A 26,992-nucleotide genomic window follows, 5' to 3' on the forward strand; every position below is an offset into this window, starting at 1 on the left:
TATTGTCGTATGTTTCTGTTCTTCAACGACTCAAGTCTTAAGCACACAATCACTTACAAAGGCCAAACACTAGACTTAACATATTCAACATTAATATAAATAAACATTAATTTCATAACAGAAAATTTATACTTATACGTACTTAAGGTTATGTGCTGGCTACACCATGCTATTGAGTGACACACTTGTTAATACCTTTCACTTTTTTATAAGATATATTCAACAAGTCTGCCATGTCATTTATGTTAAGAGTATTATGTCTAGAGTTGATGGATCTGTTCAGACATTTGATTTGGGTATGTGGGGATGTTTCTTCGTGTTCTTTTAAGTTATTTTCTTCGTTTTATCATTATTTTTTTAGTATTATCAAATTACTTATTATTATTATTATTGTATGTTAAACCTAATCTGAAAATGTTTCATATAAGTCAGAGAAGTAGAGAAATAGTGTTGGAAACTCGCCAGCAACTTCCGCCCAAACACAAGCAAGAGTTTTAAGTTTCATTTCCTTAGTTACGAAACAGACATAGAGAGTCGAGGAATTCCTTTCAAGATCAGTACACGCTGACCCTGAGCCAGAAACAAGTGCAATTAAAAAAAAGAAAAAAGATGCAAACATGAATTCATGAATATTTACTTACACGAACTATGAACCGAATGTGGATCTATTAGATGACTGAATTGTCTTGAAACTGAACCGTGAAAAGAAAATCAATATATAGATAACTGAAACTCCTTGAACCGTGTACCAAGCTTGTTTATATAGAGCTCACACACTCACAGAGTAAAACAACAGCTAAAGTACAGAAAGTTGTGTCTAGAATTGTTATAAGAAATGATTACACAGGTTATCAGGACGTCCTTCGGGCCTTGAAATTACATCACTCAACCAAGGACGAGAAGACTTGTGCCTTGTATCCGGCAGATCGTTATTGCTAACCACAAATACCAGAGTCATCTTCCACTCAGTACAAGTTCCGCTCAGGTGCCCATCTCACGTCACAAATAGATGTTTTTTTTTCAGCAGAGATTCAGGACTCACTGCTACCCTAAGTGAGTTGTCCCCTCGATAACACGTCTCATTAACACCAAACTTCTACTCAACTCTTAATGGCATCTTCTTGTAACTGTCCTGGAGATATGCATCACATCATCCTGTCATGGCGTCTGAGTTATGTAACGGTGCTAAATTATACACAGGTTTACTGACTGGTTCACTGATGAGCCTCCAGTGTCTTCAGTAGACATAAGTAACGTTGTATGTGACAATATACCGTTATTATTGTAACTCTATCGTTCATTGTCTTTCACATTGTAATTTGAGGCACAGTGGTACCTAGATTATTATTATTATTATTATTACACACAAGATGCTATCCCCTCAAAAGTACTGGAGACTCATGGTATACTGCTGAGGGTATTTATCTTTACGTCTTGGGCTGTGGAACGTCAAGGTCGTCTGGGACTCTTTCCTCCCTTCCAAACTATCCCCCCCACCTCCTCCTCCTCTCCTCGCCAGCTCCACCACTTACGCCATTACCGCTACGACCCACCTTCATCTCACCTCTACCCCCAAAACGCGTTCACCCCCTCCCTCGCTACTAATCAACATCACCATCACCACCACTGCTCTCACCACCACCACCACCAATCATGACCAGTTTCCCCATCATTACCAACTACTGATTATCATTTCCCCTACAATTAGCACCTTCCCCGCCATCCCACGCATCACCAAGGTCACCATCTCTAACCACCATCACCAGCCTCACTAACCACTACCACCAGCCTCACTAACCACTACCACCAGCTGGCCTCACTCAACCTACCACCAGCCTCACTACCACTACCACCAGCCTCACTAACCACCACCACTAACCAACCACCAGCCTCACTAACCACTACCACCAGCTCACTAACCACCACCACTGGCCTCACTAACCACTACCACCAGCCTCACTAACCACTCCCACCAGCCTCACTAACCACTCCCACCAGCCTCACTAACCACCTCATCACCAGCCTCACTAACCACTACCACCAGCCTCACTAACCAGCCTCACTAACCACTACCACCAGCCTCACTAACCACTCCCACCAGCCTCACTAACCACTCCCACCAGCCTCACTAACCACCACCACCCTCACCAGCCTCCTCACCCACCGTGACTCTCTCTTCATTTCTGTATATTAGACAGTCGTTATACACTATACATTCCGTTTTCTATACATTACATATTATACAATTCAGTATTAGGTATATACAAATAAAACATTATATGTCATGCATCCATTGTACAGGATACACCCATTATGCATTATTTAGACTTAACATATTTAATCATCCAATATAAACTATACACATCATATACATTTCGTATTCACTTCATGCAACGGCTGTATATATCAAGTCTCACTGCTGAAGGTCTAAATAATGCAGAACCTTAGTTAAAATCTACCCTCGTTAAGAACCACACCTGAGAAAACCTGGACACTGGAAGCCTTTATTTGTTTACCTGCCTTGAGGCGTGTCGTAACCATTAATTATTGTTTGTAAATATCGCGTTATTGTTTACGGGGAAGGTGTCAGTAAATAAGATAGATCAAGAAAGATATATTTAATATTATCGATTGTACAAGTATAGGTAAACAGAAGAGATAGCACGCACACACGCACACACACACACACACACACACCCACACACACACACACACTAGAAAAAAAAATATAGTTTAGCCTGGACGTTATAATGGTGCTTTGCCAAGGTTGAGAGCAACCACACCTCACACCTGTACCCGGATATATTCACATCACCTGGACATACACGATTCACCTGGATATATTCACTTCGCCTTGATATACACAATTCACCTGGATATACTAATTTTCACCTGGATATACTCACTTCACCTGGATATACTCGCTTTACCTGGATATACTCACTTCACCTGGATATACTCGCTTCATCTGGATATACCCACTTCACCTGGATATACTCGCTTCACCTGGATATACTCACTTCACCTGGATATACTCGCTTCATCTGGATATACCCACTTCACCTGGATATACTCACTACACCTGGACATACGCATTACAGCTGGACATACCCACTATACCTAAACATATATCGAGACATACACGTCATACATAGATATCCACTCAAGATGAACACAGACAATGGCTGAAAAAAAAAGCTTAACATACTTAGTAGTCTACGTCGTACACAGCCTCGACATGTACGCATGCCTGAGCGTACACGTATACAATTACGCAATGCATGACGCCACACATTCTCTACCAAGACATACAAGGATATACGCATGTCACCTGACCGTACATAACACTGATTAACATGCACCTCATACCAAAGCATACACAAGATAGAAATGCTTTTAGACATGACATACTTCCTTGGGTATGATATGAAAATAATATGACCTGAACATAGCAGCTACCCAAAACTAAGAAGTGGCATTAGCTTATGATTTGGCTATGACATTTACCCATACTGTGGACGTGACATTTGCACATGGCGTGACATTTATGGTACTACTGTCGTCACGGGTTGTGCCTTGCCATGACGAACGACTTGTCAATGATAACCACAAAATATTTCCTCAGGTATGTTTTTTTTTTCTTTTTGATACTCGGAGTGGCTTTAGGTTTTGTTATTATGGTAAAACAAACTCATAATTTTACTCCTCACACAAGACTCTAGCCACTGGTGGAGGGAAACACTTAACGTAGCCATAGATGAAGAGAGGAGAAACAGTGTAGGAAGGAGAACGTCAAGGGTGAATGATAGAATGAAGGACTAAAATGAATAATAAAAGGTTTTACTAATAGATTTTCTTTATCAGAATATAGGCGAAATGTGTTCGAATTTTATGGTAAACGCTTTGAAAATAAGTTAATTGCAAATAATAAACATTAATACAACGTTATCATGCATTTTAATACCATATATACTTGAGATACATTCTAAAAAAAAAAAATATTTGTTACTTGAGTTTGTCCTTACATTTCAAGTGTTTATTTTACATTGATATTTCACGTATAAAAAACTGTTTATATCATTTCATCTACTCACTACATGGGAGTTACTCTTATACCTCTTATCAATAACTAAATCTTTACTTGTACTGATGCCTTTGAACAAATATAATAGTTACAGGGATAATACTCCTGTCTACTAACTGACCAGATACATGAGTTATCCTACCAGTGAAGGAGAGTAAATTCCTATGATTTCCTCCCAGCTGGTATCACAAAAAAATGAACCCGGCGCCTTTAGTCTCAGGATGAAAAGTGCCTTGGGGAATTACCTGTAGATGGTATTGAATGAGTCCTCTGTCAGCATGAGTGTGGTTAGTACAGATTACGACAGGTTTGGTTACCTTAGATTAAGTTAGTTTAGATTACATTAGGTTCGATTTGATTAGGTTTGGTTACGCTACATTAAGTTGGATACGATATGATTTTAATGGAGTCGGATTGATTAGTTTAGCGTGGTCGTGTTTCCTTCACTACCACACTAACAACTTATGTTTGGTTTGGTTATTCTCCAAGGTGAAAAATAATCGCTGGGAAAAAGAAGAAGAAAATGTCCTGTGAGATGTTATTCGATAGTGAATAATGTCCGAGGACACTAATTATAGTGGGACATTATTCACTCAGACACCGGTCGTACATGAGGCCTAGGATTTCGGGTCGAAGGGTAGGCCTATTGGGATTTTATCTATGAGGAGGTGTGTAGGCGATGGGCAAAGGAGGGAGGGTAGGGGAAGGGAGGAGGGAAGGGTGTATGAGGGCTGGGGTAGAATGAGGGAGATAACTAAGTTTATCGTATTCTCAATGGTTGAAATGACACCAGGTAGAAATAGGAAATAAAAGAAAGGAAATAGAAATTAATAATTATTAATAGTTAGAAACAATGAGAAACAAATAACAATAAGCAAGGAGAAGTAAGAGCAAATAGGAACAAGCAGCTATACGAAGAAAAATAGATACAAATCGGAAGGAAAAATGCAATAGGCAGGAATAAGTACGAAAGCGTAGGATAAAATAACAAATACAAACATATAGAAACAATTAAGAATAGGTACAAATAAGGAAGAAAATTATATAGTATCAGTAATTACTAACAACCTGCAAAAGACCAACACACAACAGACACGACAATTGGTAGTTGAGGTTAATGACACACACACACACACACCCGCAAGGAGGGACGCTGAGGCCACAGTTTTTATCTCAGGACGCCTCCACCTACTCCTCCAGCCTCATGCACTCTGATAACCCCCCTCAGGTACCTGCTCTGATGAGGTACTTTGTCTCATTACGATCTTATTACTTTCTTAGTTACCGGTTCTGGTGAGGTGTTCTGACCTATTGTATTCTTACTACCCCCAAGCGGTAGGCTGGAAACATTCACACTAGGTTTGTCTAACACATTTGGAATAACATTATAGTTTTCAGATTCGTCTTCAGATTCAGGCAATTCATTCAGAGACATTAGTGCATGTAAGGGCTTATATATAATGGTTTGGGTATCATAAAATTTTCTTACATGATACCATTGAGGCACTGTAGCACTGAAATATTTATATTTCTTGTCCTTGCTTAAAGAACTAATTGGCACCATAGGGAGTATCTCATCATCTCATAGCAACACGGTGCTCTGTTCTATCAAACATGATACTAAGCTGCAGTAGCTGGAAAACGAAAGCACTTACTATAAGTGTGTTAGATGAGGTCAAGAGCCTGTGACAAAGGTTAGTACTAGGAACAAGTCTTGGTGAGGGGGCGTGGTCGGATAAGCTTGCCAACGCCAAACACCTGAGTCCTGGAAGAGATCTCACCTGGTCCCTGGTACATGCCAAATCTTAGACTTGGACCACATAACACCTAGTTCTTAGAAACCCTTTATCAAAATCCTCGAACACCTGAGTCCTGGCATAAATCACACCTAACTCCTGGTGTACACCACACCTGAGCCCCAGATCAGGTCTACCGGGTAAGTCACCTTCGCTCAAGCCACCCACTGCTTACCAAGGTCAGTTGCACACCCTCAGGTACATGTAAAATGGTACACCTCTGTAGAGACCAGTCATGACTAATTTGAATCTGGAACACTTCTGTCATGTCTACAATAGGTCACTGGATTTAAAAATAAAAATGGATTGCATCTAACTTAGTTAAAAAAATTCAGTGGGTGTGGCGGCCGAATAGATACAGTGTTCGTCTTCTGACCTAGAGGTCACTGGTTCGAGCATGGTGCAGCTGCTCCAGTTGGTCCAACTGTGAATGAGTACTTAACTTTATAGTTGGAGAGATGAGGGGAGTCACACTTTCTGCTTATGTAATGAGGCTTTATATGCAGTGTGCTCTATCTACACTGCCCCTACCAGGCCGTCAGGCCTATGGGATCCACTTTCACTTTCACATGTGATGCAAGGGTCAGTCAAGATTATATTCAGCTTGCTTTAGACCATATCTAGGTTATATTTACCAATGTTAAGATGACATATGCTTATTTTTTTACACTGCTATCTTTTATAAGAAAAAATCACTTGACTGAATCTTCTATTCCATCTTTAGGTTCAGTCTTATTTGATAGACTAAGACGCATAGAGCCTCAAGCTGTTTTGTTTATTTAGTGTGCAGCATACGCAGACAAGTTACGCTACAACCATTTTTTTGTTCAATACTTCTTAATTAACCTTAAGTCATTTAGGGTATTGCAATAATTCTGGCTCGAAACAATCGATGCATTATTGTATTAAATGTTTTATCATTACGAACCTTCCTCCAGCCAAGCCAAATATCACCGAGTTTCCCCACCTACTGTAACATTTATCGAGCTTATTTCGTTAAATTTAATTATTTTAATACAACAAAAACACTGAAAAATACATTCATAAATGTTATCAGTTCACAGACACTAGTCAGGATCAGTGTCACACCACATGGTACATTTAGAAACTAAAAACAGATCCTAATTTCACTCTCACGTGATGAACACGGCTACCCCATAACCCCGCCGACGCCAGAACCGGACCTGGTGGAGGAGTTTGTGGGCGGTGGGCGTTGTCTACCTGATGTAATCTACCAGTTGTCGTTATATACATTATAATTGAGTACAACGACTATTGATTTGTCATATGAATTAAGTATATAATAGCAATACTTTGTTTTGCAATGGCTGATTTTGTTGCTATTTCCTCACAGATGTTCAGGAGTCAGTTCCTATTAGCAACAGCTCGCGAACCTAAACTGGTTGGCGGGTTATCCAAGACATGGAGGAGGAGGAGGGTATGGGGGTAAGGGGGGTGGGGGACACAGAGAGGGAGAAAGAAGAGGAGGGGAAGAGGCTAAAAAAAAAAGGAATGGGAGAGTAAAAAAGAATATACATAACAAAAAGAAAGATCAGAGGGGGGATAAAGAGTAGAGACTAGAAGAAAGTAATAGATGAATGAAGGAGAGAGTAGAGGGAAGGAGGGAGTAAATACAATGAAGGGAAGAGACCTAGGGAGAGGAGGGAGGGGGGGATACCACCACGAGGAGGGAGATAGGGTGAGCTGTTGAGGGGGTATAGTCCAAGGTCAGAGTAGATCCCCGCCAGCAGACCCTCTTTCAGTGCTACCCCAGTCACTCGGTCACATCTTAATCTATACGTGTGGCGGATTTTCTAAAGTTCCTACGTTAAATTTCTCTCCAAAGTGAAAATCTGTGAGATAGTGTCCAGTTACGGCGGTGTTTGGGTGTAATTATGACCGCCAACTCTTTCTTCTTCTTCTTTTGTGCTATTGGTTAAGTTTGCCAGATGAAGGCGGTCTCACCTCAGTAGCGACGAGGTATGTTGATTAACGTAGGGATTCTATAGTTTGTTTTAGATTTCTTTTAGATTTAAGTCATACTGTGTTCAGGTTCTATTCAGGTTTTAACATATTTTTTCAAGTTTATTTCAGATTAACTTGTCGCCAGTGTCAGAAAGATTAATCACCTCTCGTGTCATCAGAGGGACGTCTTCGATTTTTTTTTCGGCGGGTAAAAGTAAATCAAACAAGTCAACAGAAACCAGCCCACGTTTACATTTCCGTTTTTAACCAACCTTACTTGCTTAACCGAAATATCTTGAGAGAAAAAACTTGTTTTAGAAGTTTATTGTCAGTATTTTTTTTATTCGTTTATGGCATTACAAGTTTTAATACTGTTGAAATTTATACTGTGGAAGAAAAGCAGAAAATGGGAACTTAGATAACTTCACTAGAGGCAAAAGCGAGTACAGTATATAGGATGTTACGTGACCAGCAAGAACAAACTAAAACCATTGTTGTTACTTTTGTTATTGTTATTGTTATCATTGTTATCAGTATCAGTATTATTATTATTATTATTATTATTATTATTTATTAAGTACTGCTATTATCACGATTATTTTTTTCTTATCATTATCAAATAAAATCCTTCCATGGTAAATAAAAGCGTGATACACAATAAGAATGGCTTAAGCAACACACACACACAAAAAAAAATCGAAGTCGAATAAAAACCAGAAGTTGAAAGTTGTTATAAGACATCTTGATAACCTTACAGTAGGAGAGAGCGTCTATTGAATACAGACGAATAATACAGCTGCAGATGGAAGAACGCCTCTACTGTATCAGAAACTAGTTAGATACGCTTTATCAATACACGTTATGGAACAAAGATAACTTGTGATTCCGGACATTGGTTGATTTTTCCTTATTGATTCGGTTCCACTTATGTGTAGGGACGACGCTCCATGGGTTGAGGCGTAGGTAAGGTATTGAGAGAGTTCTTAAATACAAACCCATGAAAACATCTTGAAAAAACATCTTATGCAAAGTATATAAAGACCTGTTCAGGGTTTATGACTTGTTGAAAGAGGTCTGTGTTGTTGTTGACATTTTTGTTGGTCCGCCATCTGTACAACACATTGAAAATATAAATCAAGAAAAAATTAAAATTAACCAAAAAAGGTACTTAATTTTTTGCCACTCTTAAAAAGGTAGAGGAGAAAAGGTTACTTGTACTCGCTCATCTGTTGGGTACGTGCCGGATCTGGCCACACTTCCCTGGTCATCACCTTCAGTATTTCGTTTATAAGAGATAAAAAACAGCAAAATATTGATAACTCAGACAAACAGGTAAAAATGAATAAAAGGTCGTCACAGGTTTTTGTACATCTGCAAAAAGTCAACAGCTAAAGAAGGTGAGGTCAAAGTTGTGAATGCTGTTAAATTTGTCCTAATTGTGATGAATATTTAACTATCAGAGATTGGATGTTAAATATCAACTACACTGTTCTGTGGAGCAGGCAGAGAGCAGTCTGTGAAATAGGCCCCGTCCAGAAAGAGAAGAAGAAGAAGAAGATAGAAGATAATGAAGAAGACGATGAAGAAGAAGCACCTTTCTATAATTATACAGGTACTCGTATCTAGAAAATTAAGCAGATACATAAACTCCTCGTAATCACTCCGCTGACATTTTGTTGACATTATAAAATGAGTCAGAAGCATGGCAACACATGAAGCAATCGATATAAATCCTAAATTGTGAGAATTATCAGAGAAAAGGGCACAAGACAAGTGTCTGTTTGTGCGTGTGGGAGAGAAAGAGTCAATACCAACACCCTACACTCAGTTGCGTCAGTACAGGTTCTGGGGGTACTTTAGGGGGATGGTTTGTGGTGGGTGACGCACAGTGACTCACTCCGGTGGTCACTCTTCGGAGTAGCCGGAAATAACGATAGCGTTAGTACAATCCCGTCCCCCTAAGGGCTACTACCTACTATGAGAATGAACTGCTGACATCACTGCTACTTAAACAAAAAAGACCATCACTTCCACGTAAAACCCCACGAACCACCACCGTGTTAAAACTAAAGAACTACCATCACCACGACTTAAAAATCCTATGACCACCATCACGACCACACTACGTAAAGAAAAAAGCAAGAAACAACAACAACTACTATCACCACCACCACCATCACAACCACCACCCCCGCCACTCTGCCCTTCAAGGCTACCTGGGAGGGGCGTGGCTGCCGTGTGCATGCCCTGGTTCCACTCCCTGCTTGCATGAGGCTGGAGTATTTATCTTCTCCCCAGGTAAATGTCACCCGACGATACAACCTCAACTCCGGTCAACATTTGCACTGCTGATGCATCGCTAAATAGACCTCAATCTGACAAACTCTGACCTGAAAGTTACGTGTGAGAAACAAACACTCTCTGTATCCTATGGTGACAGAAAGGATCCATCGCTAGTGTGGCCTTGATCTGACAAACACTGACTTGGACGGTACGTGTGTGGGATAAACATTGCGTGTCGTAAGGTGACAGAAAGACACATTACCCAGGTGTCCTTGAGCTGACAAACTCTGACTTGGAAATAATGTGTAAATACTAATAAGTACAATTAAAATTTACTCACGTATGATACATCGCAAAGAAAAGCCTCGAGCTGACACAACCTGACCTGTATATAATGAGCAATAAATAGCTTGAATCCGTGTCATAAAACATCGGAACCAGCGCGTGTAACGAGAGGTTGACTCATGTAGGTAGAAGTTTGTATTGTCTATCATATTAATTACTGTATTCTAAAAAGCCAATCGTTATTTCCCCATATCTTTAGCACTTTCTACATCACCTTCATTTTATATCATTACTTCAGGATTACAGCGAAGTTGATCTGTGAAAAGAACACACTAGCTCAGCCATTACGACAACAGTTCAAGTTAATGTGTTTTTTATGTCATAGTAATCCCCTAATGGTAACTATTTCAATAGTTGTTAGTGTATCGATCAGTGAAAGAAGAGTTTAACGCAATTCTCAAACATTGTTTTTAGACATTCAAGAAAATATCAAAGGAAAAACATAGTAAAAAAAGTAATAAAAAGTAAAGTCTAGAAACAACAGAAAAATATCAATAAAGAAGATGACAAGATAAAGAAAATGAAAAAAATAATCAATAGTAGAAAAATAAATGAAAAAAACCCCACAGTAGTCAACACCCTCCCCCCTCCTCATCCTCCCTCCTACTCCTCAACACACACACAGCTTCAACAGGTAACCAACATAATTACGCTCTTGGACACGTTTGGCCGGACCCTCAGTGTTGGAATGTCAACAAGAGGGAAAGGAACCACAGGGACTCAGGGCTACTACGTCCGCCTGTCTTGACTCAGGTGTGGTGTGTCCTCAACGTGGACCTCTGTCGTAATTGGCCAGGTGAATGGTTGGGTTGGTGTGGTAAGATGGGAGAGAGGGATAGGGAGGGGTAAGGTGAACAGGCTGTGAGGAGATGAAATTGGGAAGAGCGAAAGAGAGAGAGAGAGGAAAATACCTGAAGGGGATCCGATTAAACAGAGGTGGTAGCATGGAGAGAGAAGATGAGGTGTGAGGTTCCGCAAAGATGCACAGGTTGAGGCAGAGAAAGTGATGGCCTGGACGTCGCCGGGGGGACACGACGGGAGAAAGGGAGAAAGGACGGTGGGTGGCAGTAGGTCCAGGTGTAGCGTCTGGAAAATCACATCATCCTCTCCTCCAAGATCAAGAGGCTCTGGAGGATCACGTTACAGTGGAAAAGGTCGGGGATTTGATTTCAATCACATATTTTTAGTCCATATATCGGATATAACACGCCTTCGATGTAATCCAACCTCCCTACTCTCACTTTTAATATGACTTTTTATTATTGTGAGGAGTGCTTTCAGTTCACCAAACTTTAAGATGGTTCAGGATCTTTAAAGGAAGTCTTTCGGCTTAAAGGGATCGAGTCCTAACATACTATATTAACATGAGCTTTACATGTGCTGTGCTATTATTTTGAAAGCCCATACATATTGATATCATTATTAATATTACCATCATAAGCATTATCATTATTACTGTTACTATTAATATTATCAGTAGTAGTAGTAGTAGTAGTTGTAGTAGTAGTAGTATGAACCCAACGTGTTAAAGTATCAACAGAATAGCGTCGCAGCGTCACCAGGTGTGAGTTACGTTACACCAGGTGACTGCATCATGCTTGTTTTCGTCACTCTCACACATGATAGCGTGTTCCCTCACCGTCACTGATGTCGTGTTGCAGTGATGGTTCTGAGCCTGATGGTGATGGAGAGGAACTAGTGAAGAAATGGGAGGGGGTGGTGGGAGAACATGTAGGAGAGCTATCGAAAACGTGGGTGACGGGAGAGATGGGAAGGATAATGAAATAGAGCTAATGAGGACGAGGAAGAGAGGGGGAATTTGTAAAGGAACAAGAGAATGAAGGAAGGGAGGGGGAAGGGTATAGATGACTTAGAAGAGACATGAATATAAAAGGGAGAGGGGTAATAAAGGTAATAATATCATGGTGAGGGCTTAAGGAAGGAGACGGATGGGAAGGAGAGAATAGGTAGTGAAGACTAGGTGAATAGGGAACAAGAGAGAGAATGGGAAGGGTAGTGTTGACATGGTGTAGAGAAGGATGTTGGAGAGGGAGCCAGAGAGTGGGTATAGTTAGGGATGAACTTCACTTTCACCCTCTTGAGTCTGGCCGTTCACACACACACAGGGAGTACCAGCGAGGCGCAGTGTTTGTGGTGCATGACTAGTAAGAGACAAGTGGTTCAGTGACCAGGGCTGTGGCACCACCTTGCTCTAGTTTTTGTCTCGTATTTCCAGACAACCAACTCCTCCTTATTTGTCCGTCGCCCTTATGGTCTTATTTATTGTGTATAGTTTTCTTTTTTTCTTTTTATCATAATTTTTAATGTCCTTTATTTGTTAGCCCCTTCTCTCCTTATATATACTCGTATGTACCCGATCTTAAGAACATTTTCAGATTAAAAGTTTTAGTTTATCTGTTACGCAACATGTGTTCCTTTAATTCTTCATTTATTCCACCTCTTGACCATCTTATTATTCTTCTTTGCCCTTTTTTCAGTTTCACCAAATGCGAATAAAAAAATTCATACAAGCTTTTTTTCAGCAGTCTTCTAAGAAGAATACACTGGGCTTAGAAAGATAACTCAGTTTTTGCATATGTCAACAGTATTTCATAGACAGATTCAACGCTATGAAAATAAATTGGTTTTTGTCAAATAATGTACTTGGTAGATCTTCCTTGGGCGTGTTCACTACATATTTGGAGCGTCCATATATCGAGTATTAGTGCAAAGCTGGGTAAATCTTAGCTAATTTTAATCCACAAGGTCGAACATCCACTGGTGTACAGTAGGTCTCGGAACCGGAGCTGAGGTGAACACATTTGATTTACAAAACACCCGTGAGTTATTAACACTTAGCGGTAACTATCGTTCTTATCTTCTTAATACTTCCTTCATCCATCTTCTGTATCGTCTGTTACACTATCATTCTTCTAGCTCCTGTTAATCTACCGATACATAACCCATTACTGCCCCCCTCCCCCTAACTCCCCATCCCAGCTGTTACTCTGACGCTCGACGCTACTGACCCAAGACACCTGTATGGGTGCTTGATGAGGCAACAAGTGTGGATGATGACACTTGCCTCATCATTCTGGTCTATGGTCCGTAGACGCTCACTCGCCACCCCTCACGCCGGGACGTGCTAGTGATTTCGGAAATAGCCCGTTTGTACCAGAAAGAGTAGTCCATAAATAGAGGAGAGGTTGAAGGGGAATGTGTAATGAAAGAGTAGCTAGATTAGAGACGGATGGAGAGAGATGTTGGTGAGTGGATAGGAGGGAGGAAATGACAGGTGAAGGAAGTGTTTCCTCTTTGGAAGTATTGATACAACTTCCCCTCCCCATCTCTCTACACTACAGTAAGACTCATGAGTCAACAACTTCCCCTCCTGCTCCTTATTCGAAACTCAGTTTCATGAGTCGCCACAACCTTCAGTGACAGACAGACACCCACCAACACTCATAGCCATCAAGAAATGAATTCCTATTTAAAACCACAGTCACTACTGATAATGACAGACATCAGCTGATCAATCTCCACGAAGGTTGATTGTGTTCTCTAAGCCTTGACGACTGATAGAACGAGAGGTATTGTACAGGAGAGTAACACAGTAACGCCAAAATACGTGTAATTGCATTGTAACCTTGGGAAAACATGTGTATTAGAAGCGTAAGAAAACATGGGAACAAAGAGCATAACCTTGAAAAACATGAGTATTGATAGCGTAAAGTAAAAAAAAAACATGTGCATTAAAAGTGTGACATTAAAAAAATATATATTAGCAAAACATTCAAGAAAAAAGTATTATTATTAAAACGACATTCTAAACAAATTAAAACAAAGGAAAAAACTTGCTATTAACAACATCATCTGGGAAAAACTACTCGTGTACGAAACAAGCTATAGCACCAAATATATGTACTCGATAATACCCGCCTTCAGCTAGAGTCAGCACCTCCTCGTGATGGCATACAGTAAGTACCAGGGTTGCAAGGTCGCTTACAAGTGGGTTCTGCCTCAAGGTTTCTTTCCACACAAAAAAAGTAAACAGTCAAGGCCTTTTAGACAACCTGGGCTGCGCATCTTGATCGGCATATCCTTTCTTGTGGAGTTAAATAAAGAAAAACTCGGATAATCGACTCAAATTTTATGAGAGGAACGAAAGGGAAACGTCAATGGAGTCACAGGTGTTATTAGGTATAAACAGGTAATGGCAGTTATGAATAGACTAGCAGAGGGAGCAATAGGTATGAACTAACAAGAGGTAACACCAGGTATCATCAGACAATAACAGGAAGCAAGAGTAAATAGAAAATAAGCTTTGATCGAAGGTTACCCTGGCCTAAATGCATGCAATTTATTTAACACTATTTTTCTGGTATATTGATTAACCTTACCAACCCCCCAGCAAAAAATAATAATACAATTGTGGGAGTATGTTCGAGGTTGAACACCAATGGCTGACTCAATTGAAGGAGATAACCTGATCTTCTGGGAAGGTGGTACGCATACCTTACCAATGGGTAGGGAGATTCCGGTTACAACATTCAGGTGGAGTTTAATTCCATAGTGTCTACAGTAAGTCCATCTATAGTCCCCAGTTCCATTTCAAGTTTAAGACACAATGCACCTCTAACCAAAATGAATTCCCGAAACAGAAGAATGTCGAGAGGACTTACCTAAGAATAGTATCAGGGTCGATGTAGAGGAGATCCCGTTCATCTTGTAGGGTTGGATCGTGTAAGGCGACGCTCCACTCAGAGGTGCTGGGAGAAGCTTCCGCCACACATACTAATCCTCTTGTCCGGACGCTCTGCGGGATAACTTCGCTTGCTATATGGTTTTCAGTCTCTGTTTCTTGTGATGTTTATTTTCTTTTGTTTAACTTTTGAACCTTTAGTTTTATTTCGTTTATTGTTTTTTATTTAATCTTGAAGCCTTCGTTTTGTAACTTATTATTTGTCTTTGGTTGAAATATGAATTTTATCCACATGGACAAAAAAAATCAATGGTTAGGTTGTACATACTGTAAGATGCCACAAGGAACTACGCAACTGACATTTAGTACAAGGTTATTTGGTAGCAGACTGTAGGTGTTGTTCTGTGCTACGAACGATATCATATACATAAATATATAGCCTATAAGAAAATATGAACATCTTATAAGCTCTATGCGCTATTCAAGTTACCTATGGCGGATAATATTTGTTTGGGTGTTAGGTGAGAGTAATTAGGGAGAACGTAGTACGCTAGTGATATGACACCTCTTAGCTGGACTAAATGTCTTCCTAGCACCATCTAACCTTTATGAACTGAGCACTATAATGAGGTAGATGACAAGTACAGCGGGACAAAGCATTCCAAATGACATATAAGTCCTTGGAAGAGATTTAACACCACAGTAACCTTTCTAGCGCCTGTCTATATTATACTTAACTCCTAAAGGAGGATTAAATGATCTACATAACTATCTGAACCCTTATAGTTTAACTGTCCTAGACAGAATCTAATCCCTTTAGGAGGATAAAATCCTGTTAAGTACGACATTAGTCAGGCAGGGGTGCGTGTATTGAAGTGTCCAGGCATCGCTCGCCACCTTAAGAAATACTGGTATTACACCACTACTACTTCACACCATCATATTCCACGCCACATTGCGCCACACAGGCTATGCAGAGCTGAACATTAAGGAAACATCCATAGGACGTGTAACTTTAGGCAAATAAATAAATCAAACTGTCATTGAAAGGTCAATTTGTAAAAGTGGACGACAACAAGTAGAAACAATAGTGAGTAGCCATGTTGCACCACCTCTCCCACAACATATTTCCCCGCTGTGTAGCGTTACGCCACAAATATAATATATTCTGGATGAGTGAATAGTGTTGCTGTAACTCGCACCGCAGAGTGACCAAGCGAGGGCCTGTGGGAGCTCACTGGCCGTCCCACAATTACCACAGCGGTGAGTCTTCGCGCCCTTAGTGCCCCCCCCTCAAGGTCGCCCTGGAATCTAATCGTGTATTGGCGGGGAAGGCTCATTATATATATATATATATATATATATATATATATATATATATATATATATATATATATATATATATATATACATTTTGTGTGTGTTATCTGTAACTTTGGTTTTACGTTTCTCTTCGATTTCAAACACGCTAAGGATAAGTGTTTAACTGCGCGCGCACGCACAAACACACACATATACACATGGATATACGTAACTACACATACAGTACATCCATACATACAGTCGAACTCACACATATTCACAAGCATTTATTGTCCTCAGAGCAGTAACCATACAGCGTGGCGGGTGTATGATAGGGTCTACATACACCGCTCTTATGTAACTGTGCTCATACGTGTGTGATCATGACCAGCCTGCTTCGAGTACACTACACCTGTTGAAGCAATAGACTCTGAGAAGCAATGGTACCAATACTGAGAGTTATTTGACACGATATGGGAGAAATACCTGGGTGTTTGTGCTACGTCGTTACGCAACTTTTACACACCCTGCGACACAGTCCTACCACAACACACCCTTGCATACACTCTAACGTGAGGGTTATTAAGACAACTGTAAACACACTCTACAACATAACTGTAAACATACTACAACACAACCCAATGTCAAATGTAAAGGTTACCAACATAACCCTATAAGCGGTGTGACATGACTTTAAAAAAAAAAGAACATATATATTAATTTGCTAACACAAGACACACAATCATGTTAACATAGACAATGAAACACCCAACGGGGACATCTACAGGAACGTGTGTGTGTGTGTGTGTGTGTGTGTGTGTGTGTGTGTGTGTGTGTGTGTGTGTGTGTGTGTGTGTTTGTGTGTGGTTACTTCTAGCACTTAAACAACTTGCTCCATGGTCAAATACGATTAAACTTGAGAGACATGCAGTGGACAGATAGAATGGGAGAGAGACAAGCAGAATGGTAGAGAGAGAGAGAGAGAGGCAAGCAAGAGAGAGAGAGAGAGAGAGAGAGAGAGAGAGAGAGAGAGAGAGAGAGAGAGAGAGAGAGAGAGAGAGAGAGAGAGAGAGAGAGAAGCAGGAATCAGCAGCCAGGTAACCCATATTAGGTTCAATAATGACACCACTTGACTCTTACAAAGACCTCGACCTAACCTCTTATCAAATATCAGCTGTAATTAAAAGTCAAGTGAGAGGCTAGAGAAAATATAATTCACGATATATCAGGGGGCATAATACAACTCCTTCACTCTGTATAAGATTAACATACAAATACATATACAACATGCTCTCTACTGTATGGTAAAGAATGCACACCAACTCTCTCTTAGTGCACAAAATATGTATATACATCAGTTTATATAAAAGCCTAACATGAAAAATGCAAGATTGATAGATCATATTATTGCCCCATGGATTTTATAGCAGTAGGCAAGAAGTTAAAAATTCAAAGGAACATTAAAAACTTGTTTAGTCTCTCCTATAAATAAACCCCCCCTCAGGAACCATCCTTAAAGACGATGCTGGACACGTAGTCATGTAACACTCATGGAAACTATCATACAACACGTACCAACTCTTATACTCTACATCCAAAGTTATATATTAACTGTAATCCGCCATGTTCTGTGAGTACAACGAATCTCATGCATCAATGTTCCTGAAGTATTTTGAGTCGTCATTCTCTTTCCCTGAAGTGGATGTATCTTATACACTGATACAATAAAGTTAGCACCACCACTAGACTGAAGCATGTAACAGTTAATGTATACATAAGAGATCGTACATTAGACATAGTCCTCTCATACGATACATAACTCAAAAACTGATCCTCGAGAAATAAAAATATACATAAAGCCTGAAGAAGGATACTACACCCACCATCACATCCTGGAGTCACACACGCGAAAAGACGCCCTCACATAACTTCTATCACTGTAGTACAAACGCACCAAGGTCTGGGTTCTCAAATGTTTAATCGTTATGTTTTATATTAACTGAAGACGAAAACTTTTCTGGTACTGTAGTCTCAGTGCCAATCTAACAACTTTCTTTGACTGGGGTCGTAAGATGGGTTCTCTCGTCCCCAGTTCATGGAGAGTGAAATCGACCTTACACATTACTTGAGAGGACCAGCCCTGCAGGGCACCGGAATTATAAAAAGTAGACCTGCCAGACTGCCACCCTGCCACCTACTACCACTCCCCTTCTTCCCACTAATGTTTGCCCTTTTCTTTTCTAATTCCTCCCTTTCCTCGTCACACACTCTCACTCTCCGATTGTAACTTAACACAACCTCTGAAACAATTAAATGATGTGTGGTTCAAAAGATCGAGCTCTGAACTATCGAATATCTACTATATTTAATTTTAACAATTATTTCTTTTGCCAATAAATATACTCCTGTAAAACACGTGGGAAACACCGGTATATGGTTATATAATTTTAATCCAGAGTTTAACTCAACTTTGGACGGAAATTCACTCTAGGGGCGCCGTTTTTCAGACATAATAACACCGCAAAAGATAGCTCATCTTGTACACAAATGCGAGACTGCACCACTTGTGGCATCTTCACATATTGGCCTGGAGGTAGACTATAAAGCCGTATACCAGTTCCTTCACTTCCCGAGCTTGCTGTTTTTGTCGCATTGAAATCACTGCTGCAATACTTTTTTTCTCTTTTCTAATGTTAAAAGTATGTGTACACTTGTCAAGTCAATAATAATTTACAAAATAAGCACGAATGTTTGATATATCTCTTGTTCATATCAGACCCAGTCAAGGGCGGAGCTTCGTCTCTACACAAAACACACCACTACCAGAACACCGCGCCCGTCACCTGCTGCGTCTCGTGCGCCCGAGATTATGTGAATGGATGAACGGCCAGGGCGACCCTTTCTTATATAGCTGCGTGTGATGACGTCACGGGTTTGACCAGCGGGCATGCGTCGTGGGAGTCTGGGACAAAAATTTACCTTGGTGTAGGTAATTGGTTGTGATCACCTCCTGAGGGTTTCGTATAATGAGGTTATGAGATGTCACTCGTCCGTGTGTTCTTGTGGCACCACTATCATGGCTGATTACTTTGTTGACAATTTTCTTCGCGTTCGTGTGTGTGTGTGTGTGTGTGTGTGTGTGTGTGTTTTCCATGGGTAGATGATACTTTGACTAAATGAGTGTGAAATTTAACCAACTGGGACTTACAGTAACTCTGGGAGACGCTTTATCAGGTTAAACATAACACCATCCAAAAACTATGACATCAATCTCTACTTACCAAAACAAACATTCTTCTTGTAATAGTCCTTCATTTATTATAACCAGCACTTAGTTTCTTTCTCTTCGTTATAAACATCATGGGACAGTTACATGACCGGAAGAAAGAAGAGATTACTTGTAGGTCAACACTGGAAAGGTAAACGCAGGTAATAGGTCACACAAACAGCTGCAATTTACGACTCCATATCGAAAATTAGTCTAATATGGAATTTCTTCGTGAATGTCTTTATATATAGTGTCTCATGCAGTCTTAGTGAGGCATAAGTTTGTCGCATTTTGTTTTCTTTATTGTGGAGTCTACGTGTCTTCTCTTCCCCACTCTTATAACCCGACTGTCAGACCAAGCAAAGATCTTGGCTAGACAGACACACATGGGGCTTGGGTCACTTGTTGTCTTTGATGCTTTCGGTAGGTTCTTACACGACTCTTGCACCACCCTCCATACAAGTTATTTTCTCCCTTTAATTAGGTTTCTCTGTCCCCTGAAAATCCACCCCGCACAAAATAAGAGAGGGATAAAAATAACAGATAGATAACATTGTTTCTGTGGCGCCCTGTCTCTAGTTTCACCATTGTAGACTAATATACATTTAAACACTTAAGTATGAGTAGATATGACTAGATAAAAATGACATGTTTGTCTCCTCTCTCTAATTTCATCGTGAAGTTAAACACACTTAAATGCTTTAGTGTGTGTGTGTGTGTGTGTGAACAAAAGGGCGTCAGGTAATAATTCAATAACTCAAAACAAAGTCACGAAGCTTATTTCGCAAGCTGGTGTGTAGTGTCTCCCTCACCCTCCTGGCTTGTGTTTCTGGTGTCCCCCTCCTGCAACCTCCCCCCCTCTCTCTCTCTCTTTCTGTTTGTGTTTGTGTTTGTTTCTCTTGTGTAATTTATGCATTTGCGAAAGACATTTTCTTCATTTTCTATAGTCATATTTATATGTACACAGATGATAACATTCACAGCATCCATCTACCCACAACATTCTTTGTGCGCATCACTCAGGTAACAGTACACCATCTATCACCTGTTGAGTATCGTAAACGCCACCACCACTGGAGTGTGGCAAACTCAGACCCGACTCTTAAGGCTCGCAAGATGACTATTCCTTGTCATCGAACATACAATAATACTTCTAACTAGTTGACTTAGCTGGTACAGTTGTGGAAATGTGTTTCTACACCCCTGTGGTAACCCGTGTCTCCAAACGGCCAACCGATATGACCAATAGCAAACCTATCCACCAATCACGTCCGTCGTTACACATCCAATACTCATTCATTCATAAACAGTGATACTAATACTGCAACGTTCCCGTTTGGAGGCATGGGTTTCCTGAGGGGGGGGGGGGCAGAAACACATTTCAGCAACTGGACCAAGTGAACGTATCTTGTTAAGGTCGGGTTTCAGTGTAATTTTGGTGTTATTTTGTGTTTTAGCTTAAGCCAACCAGTCGGATGAATTCCTGCAACTTCGGAAACGAGGAAAATTCACCATATGATCCTTTGGTTATCCGGCAACTGATCTTATGTTGATCAACCGGAGTCACCGTGCACACTGATCTGAACTAAATAAAATATAAAGAAAAGGGATAATATTAGTTATTTTAAATATTGGTGTCACAACCCACTTTATGGTTACTGGGGATAAAAATCTGATAATGGAGAGAAAAGTCAATAAAATTTAAGTGATATAAACTTATAACCAGCTAAAAACTCTTAGTACACACAATTAATTGCTCTACCCATTGTCATTGCTCTCAGTTGTACCTCACTTCCCAAGACTTATGCTGCCTCCATTACTGCTTTACATCCTGCCATTTTGGTGTGTTACTCACAAATATCATTATGTATAACACAACCTCGAGAAGTGTTTCTTAACCTTTCAGTACAGTGTTGATGTTACAACGTATTACTGCGCCTCAACAAATAAGTTCGTTAAACGTGTACTCTAATAGTCATAAACTAGACATCAACGAATAAGAATTAAGATAAATGTGTTTCTTTGGTTTAAGATGAGTACGATGTGAAATGGCAGCAGCAGAGTATAATATATTTTTTTTCACTTTTTTTCCTGATGAAGCTTAGAAATGGATTCCACCTTCTGCATCCATCCCATACGTGGCATGCAGCCGAGTTTGTCCTCTCGTACAGTTTCCAACAATTTGAAATAACTTGCTGCATTCCATCTTCAATCTTCGGCAACTGGGCGTCTTGGTGAATAGGATAACGGCACTTGTCTGATCTCTCCCTGCGGTTTTTATATGAGGAAAAATTTCAATGCTTATAACAACACACACCAGACAAAATCAGAGGGTTCAGGAGTTCTTCTGTCAACTGTAGTCTTTTTTCAAAGTTCTCTTGGCCAACTGCTTTGGATTCGAGTGTCTGAGTGACCGGAAGCATCTTGTTACTTTTTTTCATTTCAAGAAAAAAAAGTAAACAATTCTTCACTTTTCACTTTTCACAAAAACTAAGGTCGAGATAATCTTAACAAAACCGTCTCAACTGACGCTTCTTTTTCACTTTGTTTCTATATAGTTCACCTTTCAAATAGCCCCTTAGTCACATGGAAATAGTTAAGAGTTTATAAGTTAAGTACATGTATATTCTAATTTTCTGTTCCAGGATACACTTAGATCAAGACATGAACATTTTATCTTGGTGATCAAATGTATATACCTGTAAACGACATCACAAGTCACAAAACATATTCTTGAGACTTAAGTATAAATTACATTAACTCACCACAATTAATCACCCAAACACCAGGATCACTCAGTCATCGCAACCATTACACTCACCATCCTTATCATCACTCCTAATTAATCATTAATCTTTTTTTTTTAAATAGTGGACACCACAGCAAGCCTCGATCAACGTAAGATATGACAAAATTTTAACCCAATAGTCTACAACTGGATTTCCAACAATGATGTAAACGTAGGATCATTACACACTTCTATAATAAAAAAAAAGATTTAATTATCATCTCTAAGAAATTAAACATTTGGAGAACAATGAGGAAAATAATAAAGACATCATCATAAATCTTTTAAGAAGGTCAGTCAGTGTCGCTCATGAAAACCCAAGTTCGAGGGATAATTATTTTTGTCACTGAACTTCTCAGTTCGGTGATCTTTGAAAGTTCAAGTACGCTATCCAATTTGGTATTATATATATATATATATATATATATATATATATATATATATATATATATATATATATATATATATATATATATATATATATATATTGTACATATATAGACACACACACGCACCTATTCTTCCAAAACTTATGGTTAACACTTTCACTTCGCATATCTTCCGTACCTACACATTCCCTCGTCTGATCCACTTTCGTTTTTCATCTTACATCACTTTCTCTCGGCGTCATGTGTCGAGGTCCTGATGACACCCCAGACCTAGACAGTCTAATATTTTTTACCAGGTTTCTATCACTGCCTCTAGTAGCCACTCCATAACTCTTAAAGATAATACTATAAAAAAGTAGCAAATGCGTTAAACGGTAAGACAGAAATTAGCTCGATGGGGAACCGAGAATAGAAACGAAATAGCATTAATATAAAACACTGTATACACTAAACAGAGAATTCATATGAAAATAGCCACGAAATAAGAAGAAAAACTAAATATAATCCAGTAATATTACACATACGTTGCCTCGAAGTATACCTGTTTCTTCAAGTTTACTTTCTTTTTCGAAATACTGTATTATGTGGACGATAATAGTTTTCGCCACATTTTAGAAAGGATGTAAACCTCAATTACTCACCGTAGAGATCTTAATTGTTTCATGTTTAATATACATATTGTTACGTATTCTCTCTTGATATTTATTTCCGTGTATACAGTAGATCATACTTCCTAACCCATCCGACGTGCCGTAACCTTGACGCAGTCGATCCCGTCATTATCTTATCTGTCCTATGCCTGAAGAGTTTGCTTACGTGTCCATCTTCTTCCGAAATCTTCGAGTACTCTATCCGTCTTCTCTCTCTGTTACCTGTCTTATTTATTAAACATAAGTGTTTTCCTTCTTTTCTCTTTAGTATATACGAATACTGTAGGTAATTAACTTCCATAACATAACAAAACATGTATCTAGTTAAAAGTGACATAAAATTCCTTCGGTGATCACAAGAGACATGGTGTAAAGCAGGCATTGGTGGTGAGGTCCATTTGACTAGTAGACCAGAGTCCCGAGTGTCTTAGCCACTAATATACTGTACAGTATGTACCCGACCACTGACGCACTCATTATTATTATTATTATTATTATTATTATTATTATTATTACTTTTTATTTTTATTCTGAAAAATAAATTCCTCGTTGCTTCATTACCGATTCATCATATCCCTTGTAGATGGCCATTCAACCATTTGGAAACATTAAGAAAAAAGATGACGATGAAGAAATACGAGGAGGGGAGGAAATGACGAACAACAAATAACAACAGTAACAACAGCAATAAAAAAAGAACTAGAACAAGAACAAAAAGCGCGAGTAGATGAAAAATGAAATAACAGAAACAAGAAGAAGAAAGAGGAGGAGGAGGAGAAGTATAGAAATAACTATCACTTGGAAAAGGCGTAAATTGTAAATTGTTACCACAACTTACCAGAAGTATAATTACACGGCGACAAAGGCAATGATGCTGTTTGAAACGTTGTTGGAGTAAGTGAGAACTGGTAGATATAAAGTTTACTCTGAAGGAACGACGATCGAGACTTTTTTGTCGTCCTCTAACAATGTTGTGGTTCTATAAGGTTGTGACTCCCACCCCCAGGCGCTGGAAGAGGACACCTTGTCTTCCTGAGTTATTACCGTCTACTCCAAGGTCATTTCATCTCCGTCAAATGCAACTTGTATTTCCTCTTTCTCCAAGCCTTTTAATGCGTTTATATTACAATATCTCCATTTCTTTATATAATGAGAAATTGATGTGAAACAAATTGTAACACATTTCGTACTTTTGCGTTCTTAGTCATTGACCATGAACACCATTTCTTATTGTTTACTTACAGACTTCCTCCTCCTGATCACCCACACCCTTCTCCTCCTGACCACCGTACGTCGTGATCTCTCCTCTGACCGCCGTCACTATGTAATTATTACTGGGCCGTCCTCAGTTTCACTCCTCCAGTAGTAACATCTTCCTCATCCTTCCCCTCCTTCACCTCCTATTTTCTTACCCTATTACTCTCTCTTTCTTCATTCTATCCCACTTATTCCCCTTTCCTTACCCTACTGCTTCTTCAGTTCCCTATCCCCACCCTAATCCTCCTCCACTCTCCTTTTCCCTACATTTCTACTCACTCTACCCTCCCTCACCCTCTCGTACTCCTCCGTCATCCTGTCCTATCCCTTCCTCGCCCTATATTATCACTTTATTACCCTATCCTATCCCTCCGTCACCCTACCTCTCCATCACTCTCCATTTCCTCGCCCTGTCTTTCCTCAATCCCCATTTTCCTTACCTTACCCTTCCCTCATGCTATTCACCCCACCCATTTCCCACGTCCCTTCTCTTACCCCACTCTGCATTCCCTCTGCCTTCCCATTGTAGCGGAAATATTCTCCTCTGACCTTTATTCTTAGCGGCTACGAAACATCTGCCGGCTGAAACAGCGTCTGTCCTTCATACACCAAGGACCCTCTTCTCCAAACTTTTTTCCCAGGGGCGGATCCAGAGGTGTAATTGTGGGGGAGGAAAGGCACAAGTTCTGTTGGGAATCCGACTGTATGGTCCCCAGTAATAAAACACACGAATATCACAAAGTTGTAACAAACAGGCACGATCACTTTTAATCCCAGTTACATGAACACAATTAGTGTAAGAATGATTGTGGATCCAGATCATAAAGATTCTCTCCCTTAATTTTGTGTCATTACTGGCACTAAATAAACTTATTAACCTATAATTCCTATTTAATTTTGGACTAAACTGTACACTACGTTAAATGGGCCAGATAGATGTGATGTATTGTTGCTTATTTGTTTTTTGCTACAAGGAAAATTCACGTATGAACCTTTGAGAATCCGCATACTATTCTGGATGACTTGACTGATTGGTATAATGAGCTCATTATTACCTAGACTCCTAGAAGTTGAGTTGTGGTGGGCGAGTAATTAATTTTATATGGTTACAATATCACGGTAACGAGTCTTCATATTATTTACCCAGTAAGATCTAAGTTTGGTCTTCGTGTTTGAGGACCACACTGGGGATAAATCCTTTGACTTTTCTTTTATCCTCAGAGTTCTATTATATGCGCTGTATGATAAGTTGTTTATTCTATGATATTTTGTTCTTACCCATATCGTACCTTATTGTGCATGCTATGAATTGCAATTAAACTAATCAATAACTGATGTCACTAATTCAGTGTTGCAATGCATATCGGCCATCATATCTTTGCAAGCACGGATTTGCAATGTCTCTCTTTTATTATAGCTAATATACGACACGTGACCGTCAGCGGTTCGGTAATTATAGGGGGGGGGGTGTTTTAAGACAATTTTGAACGCTGATTGCTATCACTTCTGTTCATTTTCTTGGGAAAATGTTTAGTTTTCTAGATATAGGTGAATTAAGGTAGCATTCTTACAGTCACTATATCAGCTGTGTGGAGCAGATGTAAACATTGACAGCCAATCACATTATCACATGCGAGTATTTCAGACAGCCAATCACATTCGAGTATTTCAAAGGAAAACTGGGCAACTAGTTGAAGCAGAGTAGTTTAAAGGACGAGCAGTCAAGACGTGCTAAGTGTGTTCTCGTTTTCTGGATACCGTGTCCGAATTTAGAGGTAAAGACAACCTTACGTTGAAATTATTTACAGACCACGATACCTTTTTATCTCTAGAGTTTGTCCCGACTGTGGAAAAGTCTGTATAGTAAGGAGTGACCGGTCACACATTCCAGTGTAACAGCATGACCCCACACAAGAAAAGCAAAGCGCTTGAAACGGTGTGGATACACTTCCGTCTTCCAGTGTGTATAAAGGCACGTGGTTAGAGCGATCACAGTAACTGTAAGTACAGTAATATACCTCCTAGGTTAGGTAGGGTTAGATAAGGTTACGTTTGGTTAGATTAGCTCACGATTTTAGCCATTTTTATATTTTTCCTCAACATATTACAGTATCTCCTAATAAATCATTGAGAAAACGGGAACTTTTTAAACCCATTTTCTAT

At 39.6% G+C, this 26,992-nt stretch overlaps 1 protein-coding gene across 1 annotated transcript in view; it reads right to left on the bottom strand.

Moving 5' to 3' along the window:
* Positions 1-15,948, bottom strand: part of LOC121874339 (mucin-5AC-like) — a 72,249-nt gene extending 56,301 nt beyond the window's left edge. The window contains exon 1 of the mRNA XM_042378462.1: positions 15,156-15,948. Within this exon, the coding sequence (XP_042234396.1) occupies positions 15,156-15,198 (43 nt within the window). The 5' untranslated portion in view covers positions 15,199-15,948. The remainder of the gene's footprint in view (positions 1-15,155) is intronic.
* Positions 15,949-26,992: the final 11,044 nt, after the last annotated feature.

Source organism: Homarus americanus, unplaced genomic scaffold (genome assembly GCF_018991925.1).
Source record: "Homarus americanus isolate GMGI-L3 unplaced genomic scaffold, GMGI_Hamer_2.0 scaffold17856, whole genome shotgun sequence".
In the NCBI taxonomy this organism is placed as follows: domain Eukaryota; kingdom Metazoa; phylum Arthropoda; class Malacostraca; order Decapoda; family Nephropidae; genus Homarus; species Homarus americanus.